The sequence below is a fragment of the Salvelinus sp. IW2-2015 genome, linkage group LG11 (assembly GCF_002910315.2).
Source record: "Salvelinus sp. IW2-2015 linkage group LG11, ASM291031v2, whole genome shotgun sequence".
Taxonomy (NCBI): domain Eukaryota; kingdom Metazoa; phylum Chordata; class Actinopteri; order Salmoniformes; family Salmonidae; genus Salvelinus; species Salvelinus sp. IW2-2015.
The window spans coordinates 9,168,979-9,185,832 of NC_036851.1; the positions used below are offsets into that span (position 1 = coordinate 9,168,979).

General features: G+C 44.0%; 1 protein-coding gene across 1 annotated transcript; it reads right to left on the minus strand.

Moving 5' to 3' along the window:
* Window positions 1–2,171: 2,171 nt before the first annotated feature.
* wnt2ba (wingless-type MMTV integration site family, member 2Ba) lies at window positions 2,172–16,824 on the minus strand. The gene is made up of 5 exons (XM_023995994.1): window positions 16,069–16,824; window positions 11,956–12,176; window positions 6,195–6,472; window positions 5,669–5,933; window positions 2,172–4,855 (listed from the first exon to the last, which is right to left on the minus strand). Exons 1-5 carry the CDS (start codon window positions 16,224–16,226, stop codon window positions 4,626–4,628), a joined length of 1,152 nt encoding a protein of 383 aa, XP_023851762.1. The 5' UTR covers window positions 16,227–16,824; the 3' UTR covers window positions 2,172–4,625.
* Between the last annotated feature and the right edge of the window lie 30 nt (window positions 16,825–16,854).

The following is a 16,854-nucleotide window of genomic DNA, read 5'->3' on the forward strand; positions in this document are numbered from 1 at the left end:
GAGTCCAGGTTGCACTCTTGGTTGTTACAAGCAGTGTGGCAGTGTGAGAGTGAGATAAAAGCATGTTGCACCAACATCATCACTAACCGCACCAGGGAAAGTCATTGTTGTTGGCAACAACAAAGTAAGTTGAACTAAAAAGTGTATGAATGTGAATAAACTTTGATACGTTAGAATGAACGTGAGCAACTATAAACTTTCTCCTGGCTTGTAGCTAGTTAGCTTTACAACTACCATTTATTCATGTTTAGTTGTGTCAGGTTTTATCTAACTAGCTAATGCTGTCTGTTTGAAAAACTAATAGTGAATGTTTTGAAGCAAAGAATACTTGCTAGCTACAGAATTACTTGCTCAATCACTGTCTTAGTCTTCAGCATAGGGTCAGCAAGGTAGCAATGGATATGCCACCAGTCAAAAAAAGAGAAACCACCCATGGCAAACCAGATGGCAAATTTGAGTGCTTTCAGCTTAGATGTCTTTAACTTCATCACAGTGATTATGGGTCATGAAGGTGTGTTCCATGTGTTAAGACTTTGTTTGGTGCCATCATGATCATGGCAGGAGAGTGACAGCCATGAACAGACAGACATGCAGCGAGGCCACAAAACAACAGGTTAGAGCCCATAGAGTTCACAGACTGATGCTCTGTCATAGTGTGAAACAATCTGAATTATATGATTTATCTCTGATGAAATGATAGCATCTTATGTCTAGAGGGTGTACTGCATGTGTTAACTTCATGCAGGAGAGAGGCAGCCATGATGATATTTCAATTTCGATTTCAATTTCTACTGGCCAGTTTGACCTTTCATGCATAATCTTTATTATTATTAAAATGAACAGAAAAATAAACACTATAGCGATTTTTGTCACGACTGCTCCCACTCTTCCTCCCCCTGGCGTTCCCAAGCTCTGTTCCCTGCTTCGGGATTGTCATATGTCCGTGTTACCCGTGTTCTGACGCTGTTCCTGTCTTGTTCTATGTCTGTTCCCTATTAAATGTTTGACTCCCTGTACCTGCTTCTCTCCAGTGTCACTCCTTACAGATTTTACTGACTTACAGTTCATATAAGGAAATCAGGTAATTTAAATACATTAATTAGGCCCTCATCTATGGATATCACATGACTGGGCAGGGACGCAGCCATGGGTGGGCCTGGGAGGGCATAGGCCCACCCACTGGGGAGCCAGGCCCAACCAATCAGAAGGAGTTTTTCCCCACAAAAGGGCTTTATTACAGACAGAAATATGCCTCAGTTTCATCAGCTGTTTGGGTGGCTGGTCTCACACGATCCTGCAGGTGAAGAAGCCGGATGTGGTCCTGGGCTGGCGTGGTTACACGTGGTCTGCGGTTGTGAAGCCGGTTGGATGTACTGCCAAATTCTCTAAAACGATGTTGGAGACGGCTTATGGTAGAGAATTGAACATTCAATTCTCTGGCAGTAACTCTGGTGGACACATGCCAATTGCACTCTCCCTCAAAACTTCAGACATGTGGCATTGTGTTGTGTGACAAAATTGCACATTTTAGAGTGGCCTTTTATTGTCCCCTGCACAAGATGCACCTGTAAAATGATCATGCTGTTTAATCAGCTTCTTGATATGCCACACCTGTCAGGTGGATGGGTTATCTTGGCAATGGAGAAATACTTACTAACAGGGATGTAAACAAATTTGTGCACAAAATATGAGAGAAATAAGCTTTTTGTGCACATGGTAAATATTGAGGATCTTTTATTTCAGCTCATGAAACATGGGACCAACACTTTACATGTTGCATTTATATTTTTGTTCAGTGTAAAACAGTTTTTAACTGTGTATGTTGCTGGTTATTATTTAAGCAATAAGGCACGAGAGCGTGTGGTATATAACCAGCTAAGGGCTGTTCTTAGGCACGACGCAACCCCTGACGTGCCTTATTGCTATTATAAACTGGTTACCAACGTAATTAGAGCAGTAAAAATAAATGCGGTCTGATATACCACAGTTGTCAGCCAATCAGCATTCAGGGTTTGAACCACCCAGTTTATAATACAGTATAATAACTGTATTATAAGTGGAAAATATTATGTTAAGTTTCCAACCATACAATATGTAGAGCAGCAGTAGTAACAACCTGACACAGGGGAAGTGAGAAAATAATAGGAAATTAATCATACAGTAGCAGCGAATGAGTACAAAATGGTTGTTTAATTGAATATATCCACATGAACAGACTGGTATTCAGTACAGTATGAATGGCAATGGCCCTAAGACTGATTGAACTGTACCAGAGTATGTGCCCCTCTGCAAGGGCCCCCTTAGCCTTGTAAATTTGCCCGTTTGTAAGAGAAGATTTGCCTCTAACCTTTTCTCAAAAGTCACTAGAAATTAGCATTTACAACCTGTTTCTCAGGTTGTCAGAGTCACTCCTACGCCCCTGTCTATGACAGACTCATTTATTTTTATTGAAGGGCAACAAAATGACATTGTGTCACTTAGTGCCAAACATTTAGGTCTTCCATCCTCAACTTTCTTCCCCCCCCCCCGAGACAATTTTAGAGTGATCATGCTGTCACTAAATAGATGCCCATTAGATATCACAATGATGGGAGGAGAATGTAGACGGTGACACGCTGGTTATTTCAGAAGACTGATGTAAGCAAAGCAAGCGCTTCCCGTTCCCTGTTCACTGTTCACTACATGAGATTTGGCAGGACATTTCCACAAGGACACAGTTGCGCTGCCCTTTAAAAAGATTTAGAGACCAATAAAAGCTTTTTTTCGAACGTGATTAATGTGACTAATCATTTTACAATAATGCTCTGTGTAAAGAAAACAGTCTGCATAATATCCCCTGGTTGACACAGACTATGAAATAGATAAATAATTCCCATGTTTGGCTCGGGGAAGAGTAATGCTGTAATTAGAGGACCTACACCACGGATTCGTTGAGTGCCGAGCCTAGCTCTGACATTAGAGGGGGGGGGGGAGGAATTGAATCTATCATAACTTAATGATTTACTCAAGAACAGCGAGTAGTAGATTCAGTGATATCACCTTGTGTGTCAGTGACAATGACAGTGTCACATGGTCAGCGATATGAGGATGGATGAGATCTGATGTGAATGACAGAAGGATCAACAAGGTTTAATATAGAACAAGTGTGGTATTTTAGGGTCCTCCCAAGGTGACAATAACACTCCAACTAACACCACAGCACAACTTGGCCCGTGACTCCCTACCGTTCTGAGAACATTGCATTAAAATCATATCAATGGCAATTTGCATTTGAAAATGTTGATCTTTTTAACATAAACTGAAATCTCATTCATCTTACAAACGTCTTTAACAAGTAGTTGTGATCGTCACGTGGACCTCACTGCTTTCGGTCAATCGTTGTACCATTTGTTCGGTCTCAATTGGTCATATCCCGCTGGCCCTATAGGCCTATGTGCATTTGTGAATGTTGATTTGAAAAATCAATTCTGGTTCTCAGCTCCTCTACGTCATGCAACATCTTGGCCTGGGTTTCACAAAGTACTTCATATCTCATAGATCAGTCAGAGCCCCATGTAGCCTAAAAAACAACCCTGAGAGTGAAATGACTATAGTGTTGCGTACGGATGCATAATGAAAGTGCCCCATAGTGAGAATGCTAACTTGGGAGATATAGCAGCTAGCAGCTTCAGTAACCAGTGATAAATAATGAGCAAGAGATGACAGCTACCGTCCATCATACCGTATTCATTTAGGAACACGTACAATAATAGGTTGATAGGGTAACTGTCACACTAAAGGGAGAGAAGACATACTATCCATCTCGGTCGACGACAATGTTTGTTTCACTTAACTCATATAACAGAAACATTTGTTTAAATGAATTTCTTTGCTCAATATTGGGCTATATTAGTGTCCATAGTGCAGCTCTCTGGCCCGTGGTAACAGTTGGATGTTAGAGTTGAATTAACTTTCTGTTGTACATCCATTCTGATGCATTTGACCAGTCGGGTGAGGCATGATGTCCTTTTTTTCTGAAAGTTCACGCTCCTAACTACTGAATACAAGTCAGTCTTTCCATGTCCAGTGTCTCAAGCAGAGTACAATTTCAGTTCTTTATCACTTTTCATTGTAACACCAATGAAACACTGAGCAAAGTGGTCACCGGTTTAGAAAGAGAACATAGTCTTAAACCAAGCAAAAACCAACAACACATACACCACGCAACAATTCTAACTCCATCTCTGGTGTGCTCACAGTATAATGTCCTGTGCTGCATGTCCACAACAGATCATGTGTAAATTATTTTCTGTAGAAAAAACTGTCCTCAGCACCTTGGAAGCAGCACACAATAGTATTTCCCCAGATCAACAAGATCAAACAAAAACATAAATAGGAACTATCCCCTCTCCTGGCCCAACCACTCTCTTAGACTACCTTCCTATATGACAGAACCATACAGTACTGCACCATCCAATCCAAATTGGGATACGGCCCCTTGGCAAAAAGTTATTTCGGATGTCACTTTAGAAGGGGTTGTCAAATGAGAACCATGCCAGAGGTCAGAAATGAGTCGGGAGTAGGGACTACATATCCCACAATGCAGTTGGCCACTGCTAGATCCTTTGAAAGGCCGGGCCTCAGGGTCAGGTTAGGTCCAACCAATCGGGTCTCTTGTGTGGCTTGCAGGTGTGAACGTCCACCATGTCTTCGCAGTCCTTGCACTCCACGGCGCAACACCACTTGAACTTGCACTCGCACTTGGTGACTCGTTTGACTCGCATTGTGTCGTAGCCCCGTCCGCAACACATGACCTCGCAGCCGTCCGTGCCTCTGGATGACTTGTTGCAGACTCTCCCTGCCGTGCCCAGGGAGCCTGTGGAGAGAGCACAAGACAGACCAGCCGGCCCTTGAGTGAAGGGGTATGAGAATAGGTGTGAGCGGAGGTATTCCCCTTGAGCATTTGGGAGTGGAGCTTAATAGTGACCACAGAAGGATTTCAAAAATGACCCTGTTGTATCCTTAGGCTGTGAATTCCTATACAATAGATTATTGCTTCACCTTGTAGTAGGCTAGGGGCGTAGCGTAGCTCCTCTTCTTAACAGCAATTTACTAGGTGTCAACCTATAACTATAGGCCTAACAGAGATGAGGATAATGCCAGTAACACACAATACATCCAAAGTATCACGACCAGAGCCTGTTAGCTGTTCTAGAGCTCTATGGACACTGCTGAAGTGATGGGACATGAGGGGCGTGAGAGACAGAGATTACCAAGGCAGAGAAAACACAGTTGGAATTAGAGAGAAGTTAAAGGTCAAATAATTGAACTCTAAGCTATGCAGGTATGCAGGCCTTCGGCAGATGAGTCTGGGATTCTCATAGCTGTATTTGATGCGTAGGCTTCTGTATTATCTAGCGTCTGGGTAATACTTTTTACTTAGAGCAACAAGGTTTCCGATGACAATATTTTCCCCAAGTTTGGTGATAAGTACTTAAATAACGTCCCATACATTTTAATAATGACTAAATGGGATATTATGTTGAATCATATACTGAAATGTAATTTCTCTTCAAATTAATTTCCACTTAGACATTGCTAAATCTTCTGGGTTTTTCTCTGCCAGGTCATGTGGTGAGGAAAAACTCCTGGCCCTACCTAACATATATAACTGCATGAGTTGACCCACCTGCTGCTCTGTCCATGAGGCAGTAGTCAGGGGAGTTTTCTACATACACCAGCTCATTCTTGGTGGTTCCCTTGAAGTCCTTGTCAGCCACCATGAACCCTGTGCCATCCTGGTTCATGGTCACCTCGATGGCCGTGTTGTACTTCTTCCGGAGGTAGTCCCCGGTCCTCCGGAAGTCCGACATGGCCAACCAGCAGGTTCTGAGGGCGCAGGAGCCGCTGACACCATGACACTTGCACTCCAGTTTCATAAAGCGCTTCACTGCCTGAAATCAAGAAGGTTGGACAATTTTGTTAGAGGTTGAGACAAAGCCTCACCTGTGGCCGATCTAGTACACTCACTATTCATGTCTAGAGTATTTATAAAAATTCAGTTCAACAGTGGATTAAATTGTACTAGCAATGTTTGTTCTACTGTAGTAACAATGTTGTTACACTGTAGTTAAAGCATATGCTAGTGCTAGTTTAAAGGGACTGCCTGTATCAAAAAAGCAAAACGGCACCTTAACCCCGAAGCCATTGCTCACCATTCGCCCACAGCGGTTGTTGTGTAGATTCATCATCGCCCGAGCGTCTTTCACCATCCTCTCCCTGGCATCGACGAAGGCCTTGGCGAACTTGATGCCATAGTTGATGTTGTCGCTGCAGCCGCCCCAGTCAAAGTCGCCCCTGTCGTCTCTAGCTCGGCCTCGCTTGTGGGCGTCGCAGTTGCAGATCTTGAGCTCCCCCTGGCTGCAGGCCCTGGTAATTGCATAGACCACACCCGCCGAGGAGATGGCGTACACAAACGCTGCCTCCCGGCTACCTGGGGTGATATGATGGTAGGAGATTATGTGTAAGAAGATGTCATTGGGCGATTCCACGCCAGCGGGAGCTAAGTTCTCACATAGGAACTTCATTGGGAGGAAGGGTGTTTAACATCCTTTTTACCTTTTGTATAAAAAAATTGGGGGAGAAAAATAATGATGAAAATTGCCATTTTAGACCCTTTTTAAACCTATACATGCCTCCTGTAAGACCCTATGCTCTGTGAACCACACATGATACAGACAACATCTTGGAGTCATTATCCTCCTTATAGTGTTCTCTCAAATATGGAGCATGTCTAGATTCTGAAATACACATTTTCACATTAATTTATTCAACATTAAAAATATGAATATTATTATCTCAAAATTACCCTTTTTGATTTTGCTTATTTTTAGACATATTTTTTGTAACAATATACTCTTCAAACACGTGGCCCCAGGTTGGTTTTATATATAAACTAAGTCAGTCTCATACAGCCGGTTACACTATACCAGCAAAGTTTGTTTCGTTGTAGTAACCATGTCGTTACACAGCATTTGATTCAAATATTGCTTGTGTGTGCTGTGTCCCATGCTATCTGAATTTAAACAGTGTCTACGCTCCTTGAAACTTGGAACGCAGACACTGTTAACATTTATATAGAATGTAATGTAGAGCACAAACAAATTTGAATCAAATAGGTTTGGTTGTCTCTGTACAATGTTCGTGTACAATCATGTATGTATAACAAATACTATATTTTTTGTCTCAAACTGAAATGATTCTGCTCTGCTCCCCGTTCAAGTTGAGTTCACATTTTCACATGAGTTTTTGTGTTAAGAGTTGATGTTTTGCCATGTACAGCAGGCCTATTGTAAGGTTCTGCTTTCTTTTCTTTGTCAACCCTTCTGTTTTTTTTTTGTGTTCTTGAACCTAGCCCTGTTTCTTTGTGTTCTGGAACGTAGCCCTATTTCTTTGTGTTCTGGAACGTAGCCCTGTCTTTCATTTTTGTTCATTGATTTCACCTGTGTTCGTTTCTCACCTGGTCTCATCAGCTCCCGATTTAGTTCAGTTCTTTCTGTTTGTATGGTTGTGAGGTATTGTTTGGTTTTGACTGCCTACCTGTGTTTGACCTTCTCCTGCGACCACGATTCCTGCCTTCTGCGAAGGCTTAATAAACATCTGCCGCGCCCTGCGCGTGAATCTACACCTTTTTCTCCCTGAGTATTCATTACAGAATACCTCACCTAAAAACGGAATGGATTCAGCGGAGCTAGAGCTGCGCCTAACCCAGCAAGAGGAGCTTATGGAGGAAATCTGCCGTCTTCTCCGCCAGCCTATCCCTACTCCTCCGATGCCAGGTATCGTAACCCATAGCCCTCCTTCATTCATACCCATGCCTGGAAAATATGACGGTTCACCTGTGAAATGTCAGGGATTTCTCAATGCAACAAATACATTGAGTACAACCCCACTAACTTCGCCACCAACGAGCAGGGTGGATTTTGTTGTGTCTCTACTCACAGGCAAAGCCCTGGATTGGGCCACCGCCAGATGGACTGCCAACGGCACAGAACTTGGATTCAAGCCCCATTTCCACACCCTCTTCAAAGAGGTATTCGATCACTCTCCCTCCGGTCGTCCTATAGGAGACCTCCTTATAGAACTTCAACAAGAACGCAATTCAGCCGCCAAGTATGCCCTCGAGTTCCGCACCATGGCTGCAGGGAGTGGATGGAATGAGGCTGCTTTTTCTTACCGTCTACCGAAGAGGGCTCAACAGGGAACTTCAGGCGGAGCTGGCCTGTAGAGGTGACCTTCAGGATTTAAATCAATACATTCGTATGTCCATCTCCATCGACCACCTCATCGCCGACCGCTGAAGAACTCTGCCACCCAGGAACCCGAAACCTTCTCTTTCCATGATCCCGTCCGAGTCTTCCAGAGCCCATGCAGTTGGGCCATGCTCCTCTCCCGTGTATCAAATGTCAAAAGTGGATCCAAGAAGGGCTCTGCCTATACTGTGAAGGGAAAGATCATCTACTCAGCCATTGCCCTGTTCGCCCCCCACGGAGAGATGAGAAGGGTCCCCTCGCTGCCATGCAGGTAGGTGTGTCCTTATTTCTAAATATCTCCTAGAAGCAATTCTCCGTCCCAGTATTAATGACCGTGAAGGGGGTTACCAAGTACGTAGAAGGCTTGATAGAGTCGGGAGCAGCAGGTCATTTTATCGATCACCAGCTAGTACAAGAGCTTGACATTGATCTAACACCTGTCAACCCTCCCTTAAGGATTAACACCCTAGATGGGCAGCCATTGGGCACGGCCTTCATCACGCACTTGACACAGAGCGTCACCCTCCAGATTGGAGTTTCCACACCGAAACCATTCATCTCATGGGACTCTCATCCCCCAAACAGCCACTCATCCTCAGACACCCCTGGCTTTGTCATCACGACCCTGCCATCTCATGACAACAAGGTGAACTATTGTCCTGGTCTTCTACCTGCTTCTCCAGTTGTCTCAGCCTACCCTGCAGAGCCACCACCATTGATGACTCTGCCTCGGCAGTGCCACCCACCATACCATCTGAATACGCCCAGTACAGCAATGTCTTCAGCAAAATCAAGGCCTCCACTCTGTCACCACATCGCCCAGGAGACTGTGCTATTGACTTACTCCCTGGAGTGTCCTCATCGAGGGGTCGTGTTTACCCCCTATCTATCCCGGAAAATGAGGCAATGGAGAACTACATTGATGAATCACTCAAACGGTTTAATTTGTCCTTCTTCTTCCCCCAGCTGCGTCCAGCTTCTTCTTCATTGGAAAAAAAGACAGTGGTCTCCGTCCATGTATTGATTATCGTTCAATGAATGACGTCACGGTCAAGAACCATTTCCCTCTTCCTCTGATCCCAGCGACCCTTGAACAAGTGGGCCGCGACAACATCTATACTAAACTCGACCTGCGAAGTGCATATAACCTTGTCCGTATACGTGAAGATGACGAATGGAAGACGGCCTTTATCACCACTCAAGGGCACTACAAATACCTGGTCATGCCATACGGCCTTACGAGCGCCCCCGCCGTATTCCAATCCTTTATGAACAAGGTTTTCCAGGATATGATCAACTTTCCAACTTTCAACTTTCCAGGATATGATCAAGCTTCCTCATCGTCTACATTGATGACATCCTGATTTACTCCTACTCCCTGAAGGAACACATACAGCATGTGCAAAAGGTTCTTCAACGGCTCCTTGACCATAACCTTTATGTGAAGACTGAAAAGAGCACCATGTAACCTCGGTAAACTTCCTCATCTTCGTACTGACACCTGGAGGGGTCAGCATGGAGGAGAACAAAGTCACCGCCGGCAGTAACTGGCCCAAACCCACCACCGTTAAGGACCTCCAATGTTTCATTGGGTTCTCCAACTTCTATCGCCGGTTCATTCGGAACTTCAGTTCTACTGCCACTCCCCTCACTGCCCTTACCAGCCAAAAGACCAAGACCCTTCAATGGACTGATACCGCTCTGACTGTGTTCAACAACTTGAAACGCCTCTTCACCTCAGCTCCTGTCCTTCGCCAACCTGATTTGACCCTTCTTTTCACCCAGGAGGTGGATGCCTCCGAAGTAGGAGTAGGAGCCATACTCTCTCAGTGGGTGGGAACACCTCCCAAATCACATCCCTGTACCTTCTTCTCCAGGAAGTTATCCCCTGCTGAGAGGAATTACGATGTGGGGAACATAACTCCTCGCCATCAAGCTGGCCCTCAAGGAGTGGCGCCACTGGTTGGCGTACAACATCTGTTTATCGTCCTAACATATCATCGTAATCTGGAATATATCAGAGGGGCCAAGAGGTTAAACACCAGACAAGCCTGCTGGGCTCTCTTCACACGCTTCCATTTTCATGTTACTTACATCCCTGGAAAGAAAAACGTAAAAGCTGATGCTCTCTCCCGCCAGTTTGACCTTCCGACCAGTAACTCAGACCCTACACCCATTCTTCCTTCCTCTTGCATTATGGGACCGGTACAGTGGGAGGTTCACTCAGCCATACAAGAAGCCCTAACCTCAGAACCAGCCCCTCCTGAGACACCAGCTGGGAAGAGTTACATACCAGCAGCTGTTAGACCCCAACTGATGCAATGGTGTCACACGTCCTTGGGGTCAGGACATCCGGGCATTACACAAACCACTGAACTTCTAGCCCGGAAGTTCTGGTGGTCCTCACTGGCATTCGATGTAAGGGATTACGTGGGTTTTCTAGAGGACATCGTCTCTGACCGTGGACCCCAGTTTGTCTCCCGGGTGTGTCGAGCATTCTGTGACCGACTGGGGGTCGCCCTCAGCCTCTCCTCCGGGTACCACCCCCAGACGAACGGGCAGACAGAACACCTGAACCAAGAAATATGGAAGTACCTCCGCCAAAAATGTTCTGGCTCTCCACACGACTGGAGTCGTTATGTAGCCTGGGCCGAATATGCTCAGAACTCACTCATGCACTCATCCCTCCGCCTTACTCTGTTTCAGTGTGTCCTTGGTTACCAACCCCCCATGTTTCCCTGGGGGGGGAACTGTAAGGTTCTGCTTTTCTTTTCTTAGTCAATCTTGTGTTTTTTTTTCTTTGTTCTGGAACGTAGCCCTGTCTTTAATTTTTGTTAATTAATTTCACCTGTGTTTGTGTCTCATCAGCTCCATATTTAGTTCAGTTCTTTATGGTTGTTAGGTATTGTTAGTTTTTGACTGCCTACTTGTGTTTGACTATTGCCTTCCTGTGACCACGATTCCTGCCTTCTGTGAAGGCTTAATAAACATCTGTCACTCTTTAATTTGCACAGATGGCAGCTTTCTCAGTCACTAGGTATGTTTTCATTTGAGAGGAGAGCAGATTCAGGGTTATTTGGTCTGCTTTTCCCACCCACCTCTAGTTTTCATTCCTCCTCACGCAATGAACCAGAACACAGGCAATATGTCAGGGAGTACGGCTTTGTCTGCCTGCCAGAAACATCTACCCAAATATTTACATCTCCTATTACTGTTTAGACATCACCCTTGTGGATCACTCTATCTGCTACTAGTTTTCGGAGAATATCCACTTTCTCCAACCCTCCTCATTCCTGGAGAAGGTGAAACTAGATACATTTACTGGCACACATTCTCTCTGGGTATTGTACAACCGGAAATGACAACTAGTACGTTCTCCTGTTACCTTATTGGGGAGGGGCAAACAAAGGAGACATATATGGAAGTGAACTGTTGTATTATGTGTTGAGCTGAGATATACATAGCTATACCCTTAAGGCTTGAATATCTGTAAGTCTAAAAGGCAAGGAAGCGGTCCCTCAGAATGTTCTGCTATTGCCTACAACCACCAATTTGAAAACTTGTACGTGTTGAATCAGATTAATGTAGTGAATCTTACATCCAAGATGCAAGTGATTGAATACTGAACACACACAGAGAGATAAACACACTGAAACAGACTTACTGTGCAGCATGACCCTACCAAAGACAGTGTGGTCTCGGTCCAGCGTGCTGCAGTTCCAGCGATGGTGACGAAACTGGTGCTGGCACTCGCGGATCCACTCCTTGGCACCCTCCCCAATAGACTGCATGAGATCCGGGTGGCGCTGGCACAGCTGGCGCTGCTTGTTCACCAGGCCTGGAATGTTGTCACAGATCACCCGTGCACCCAGGGCTCCAATGTACCTGCAGATCAGATAGACAGGTGCATTGTCAGTAGGCCAGTAAAGCTGCCAGGGACTATTGTTGTGCAAAAACAGATGTCCATTAAAAAAACGTGTTAAAGAACAAGATACACTACATGACCAAATGTATGTGGAAACCTGGTAGTCGAACATCTCATTCCAAAATCATGGGCATTAATATGGAGTTGGTCCCCCCCTTTGCTGCTATAACAGCCTCCACTCTTCTGGGAAGGCTTACCTCTAGATGTTGGAACATTGCTACGGGGACTTGCGTCCATTCAGCCACAAAAGCATTAGTGAGGTCGGGCACTGATGTTGGGCGATTAGGCCTGGCTCGCAGTCGGCATTCCAATTCTTTCCAAAGGTGTTCGATGGGGTTGAGGTCAGGGCTCTGTGCAGGCCGGTCAAGTACTTCCACACCGATCTTGATAAACCATTTCGGTATTTACCTTGCTTTGTGCATGGGGGCATTGTCATGCTTAAACAGGAAAGGGCCTTCCTGAAACTGTTGCCACAAAGTTGGAAGCACAGAATTGTCTAGAATGTCATTGTATGCTGTAGCTTTAAGATTTCCCTTCACTGGAACTAAGGGGCCTAGCCCTGAACCATGAAAAGAAGCCCCAGACCATTATTCCTCCTCCACCAAACTTTACAGTTGGCACTATACATTGGGGAAGGTAGCGTTCTCCTGGCATCCGCCAAACCCAGATTTGTCCATCAAATTGCAAGATGGTGAAGCGTGATTCATCACTCCAGAGAACATGTTTCCACTGCTCCAGAGTCCAATGGCAGCAAGCTTTACACCACTCCAGCCGACGCTTGGCATGGCTGCTCGGCCATGGAAACCCATTTCATGAAGCTCCAGACTAACAGTTCTTGTGCTAACGTTGATTCCAGAGGCAGTTTGGAACTCGGTAGTGAGTGCTACGCGCTTCAGCACTCGGTGGTCCAGTTCTGTGAGCTTATGTGGCCTATCACTTCGTGGCTGAGCCGTTGTTGCTCCTAGACATTTCCAGTTCACAATAACAGCACTTACAGTTGACCGGGACAGCTCTAGCAGGGCATACATTTTACAAACTGACTTGTTGGAAAGGTGGCATCCTATGACGGTTCCACTTTAAAAGTCACTGAGCTCTTCAGAAAGGCCATTCTACTGTCAATGTTTGTCTATGGAGATTGCATGGCTGTACCCTCAATTTTATATACCTGTCAGCAACTGGTGTGGCTGAAATAGCCGAATCCACTTATTTCAAGGGGTATCCACATACTTTTGTATAAACACTACCGTTCAAAAGTTAATGGACAAAAAAACTTTTTTTTTGTCCATTAAAATAACATCAAATTGATCAGAAATACAGTGTAGACAATTGTTAATGACTATTGTAGCTGGAGACGGCAGATTTTTTCATGGAATATCTACATAGGCGTACAGATTTTAAAGTTAGGTCGAGTAAGATGTGTGACAAGTTATATTCTTCAAGAATCAATGGGTATTCATCATGAATTTAATTGCCGATTGAACAGCAGGAATTCTTACAAATTGTGCATTTAACAACTCTGTCCCGCTTCGTTGTCAATCCCACGCGGTTATAGATGCCATAAATGGTACACCAGAGGACAGTGTTATGAAATGTGAGACCTTCAGGTGCTCTTTCACAGATAGGAAAGAATCCACACGGTTAACTACGAGAGACCCCTGAGACTACAACAGGAACACCAAGTGCAGTGTGACATTGTCTCCTGTAAGCTGGCACGCTCCTCTAACTCTCCCTCTCCCTGCGACGACCGGACATCATTACTGCCAGGCTTAATCACAGCTACATTATCTGTCGTGCCACCGATACAGAAACAGAAAAGTGTTTCCACTCCTGTTATGGCTGTCCCTTTTCCCCCCCAAAAAAATCTGCCTTCCTTTCCTGCTGCCTGAGTCTGAGCAATAAAGCAGAGCGGAGGCACACAGTGTTTACTCTCTCCATAGAGAGAGTAGAGAACTGAGCCAAAAGACCCTGACTGTCTCTGCGCCTCATACTTAGTTTGGAGAGAGGACAAGCAATCCAGCGCACCAGAAAACACACTACCTCTTATCTGAATAATCACAATCATGATGGAAATAACCCCCGGACTATATAAATCATGATTAGATAAATATGTAGATCCTTGGAGAGATCGACCATGTCTCCCCGCTCCGCCTCACTTCACTGTTTAATTGCACGGCCTTCTTTTTATAATAATATTCTGTGAGACAGAGAAGCTTTTTCAACAATACCACAGGGATATTTTTATGAAAATATCCATTTCTAAAATGTCTCACTGTTGTCTACATAAAATATAAAAAAATAAAAAAGTTTTTAAAAATGTATGTATGTGGTATTATCGTGGTTTGGATGATCAACTATATCAACTATTTATTTTTTATTTTGCCACTAGCTGAAAGCTGGTTTACCATGTTCTGTGCAGTAAGATTGGAGTATTGTGGCATGAGAGCAGTGAGGTGGTAGGCACTTCCTTTATACACCCTTGGTTCTTACCCTCAAGAGAAATCATCAAGGAACACTTTTTCATGCACCACTGCCTGCACCTGCCACTTCTAATATGCAAGATTGATAGCGGAAAGTCCCCGAGTCCATTAATCTTCATGAACACCAGACAGTGTGCTGCTGTTGGTTGATCTCAATTTATAGACTATTGATGTTATAAAACTCCTATCCAGACACATTCCTCCCTGTGGCTGTTGGAATTGGAGCCTGGTACACAAGTACCAGCAGCGTATAGGTTTGACTCTAAGGTGTGATGGAGGTATTGACTACAAAGGTTTTATTGTGTTAAACTATTCAAATCTTGAATTTGTTTGCCACATAACTGATATATAACTGTCAGTTATTTCCCAATCTCCTGCATTCCTAGGATAATTCAAATATCTCTTCTTTTTTTTTTAAACTAGGCAAGTCAGTTAAGAACAAATTCTTATCTACCAGAGAACAGTGGGTTAACTGCCTTGTTCAGGGGCAGAATGACAGATTTTTACCTTGTCAGCTCGGGGATTTGATCCAGCAACCTTTCAGTTACTGGCCCAACGCTCTAACCACTAGGCTACCTGCCACCCCAATACATAATTATCATTCTCAGGCTTGGGATAAATATAAACAAGGTTTAAGTGAAAAGCAAATGTAGATACCTGGAATATGCTCTTGAAAAAGGAAAAATTACAAATTCATTGACATCCAAACATGCTTTATATTTGATTTTGTTCAAAACGTTTTGCATATTTAATGATGAGCTTATAATTTTTGCTTTATTTATTACATTTATATAATTCAGTAAGGTTCTAATTCATTAATAAGGCCCGAAGGGGTGTGGTATATGGTCATTATACCACGACTAAGGGCTGCTCTTATGCAATACGCAATGTGGAGTGCCTCGATATACAGTCCTTAGCCGTGGTATATTGGCCATACACCACAAACCCCCAAGGTGCCTTATTGCTATTATAAACTGGTTACCAACATAATTAGGAGAGTAAAAATAAATGTTTTGTCACACCGGTGGAATATGGTCTGATATATCAGGTCTTTCAGCCAATCAGCATTCAGGGCTCAAACCACCCAGTTTATAATTGTATATTTAATCCATCCGTTATAGCATATATGCATTAGGCCATATGATTTCTCCTAACTTATATTTTGGACTCCTAAATAGCCAACATAAATAGGCCTAACTTTTGTAAGGTCTTGGAACGTCTTATAATTCGCTAATTAAGACAACTGGTCATCCAAAACTACTGGAAACTCATATCTAATCTTGGATGTCAATTACTTCAATTATAGATGTAATCTTGGATAGAAATGATAGGATTATTTCTGCAGCATCAAGTGCATATGAAAGACACCACTCACCACCAAGAAGAATCTGCTCTAGGTGTGAAGATGAGAAGCAGCAGAATAAAGGTGAAGTATATCCTTGAGGGGTGTCGGGATAGTATCCCATTTCGAGACCCCGTCCTGTTCCTGGAATATCCTCGGGTTTTGAAGAAACAAAACATTTCTAATTTCATGTACAGACGGCATACAACATATAATAAAGGATAAAAGTCCTTGGCGATGGTTTGCTGATCATCATTGGGGGAAACCTGTCTATCTAAAGAAGTTGAAACATTCTATCCATCCAGTTTCAAAAGGCTAATTTGATGTATTGTCAGTTCATTGACGCCTTGAAAATACGTTTTCTAAGTGTTTATCTCCTATTTATCGAGTCAGTGCTTATCAAAAGTCGGTCTAGGAAAAGTAAATCGAATGAAGACACATCTTCTGAGAATCTGTCCCAAATGTCCAAACAGATGTTCTGTTGCCAACGGTAACTATTTCCTCTGCTGTTGCGTGTTCTTTTGTAGCCTAGGCTATTTGTTAGACATTCGACGTGAATAGCAGGTGAAGCTGAAAAAAATTGCCAGCCCAAACAGGTATACCAGACGCTGAGAACTGATGCCACTGAACCCCTTTATTGTCCCTGGAAGATGAAGTCAGTCACTCATCTGTCCGAGGATTGTCCCTGGAAGATGAAGTCAGTCACTCATCTGTCCGAGGATGAGACAGATAGCTACGCCGCGGTCTTCTTCTCAGTCGGGACTGAAGATGCGCGGCAGGAAAAAAACACTGCACCAGCATGTCAGCTGTCCATGCCCC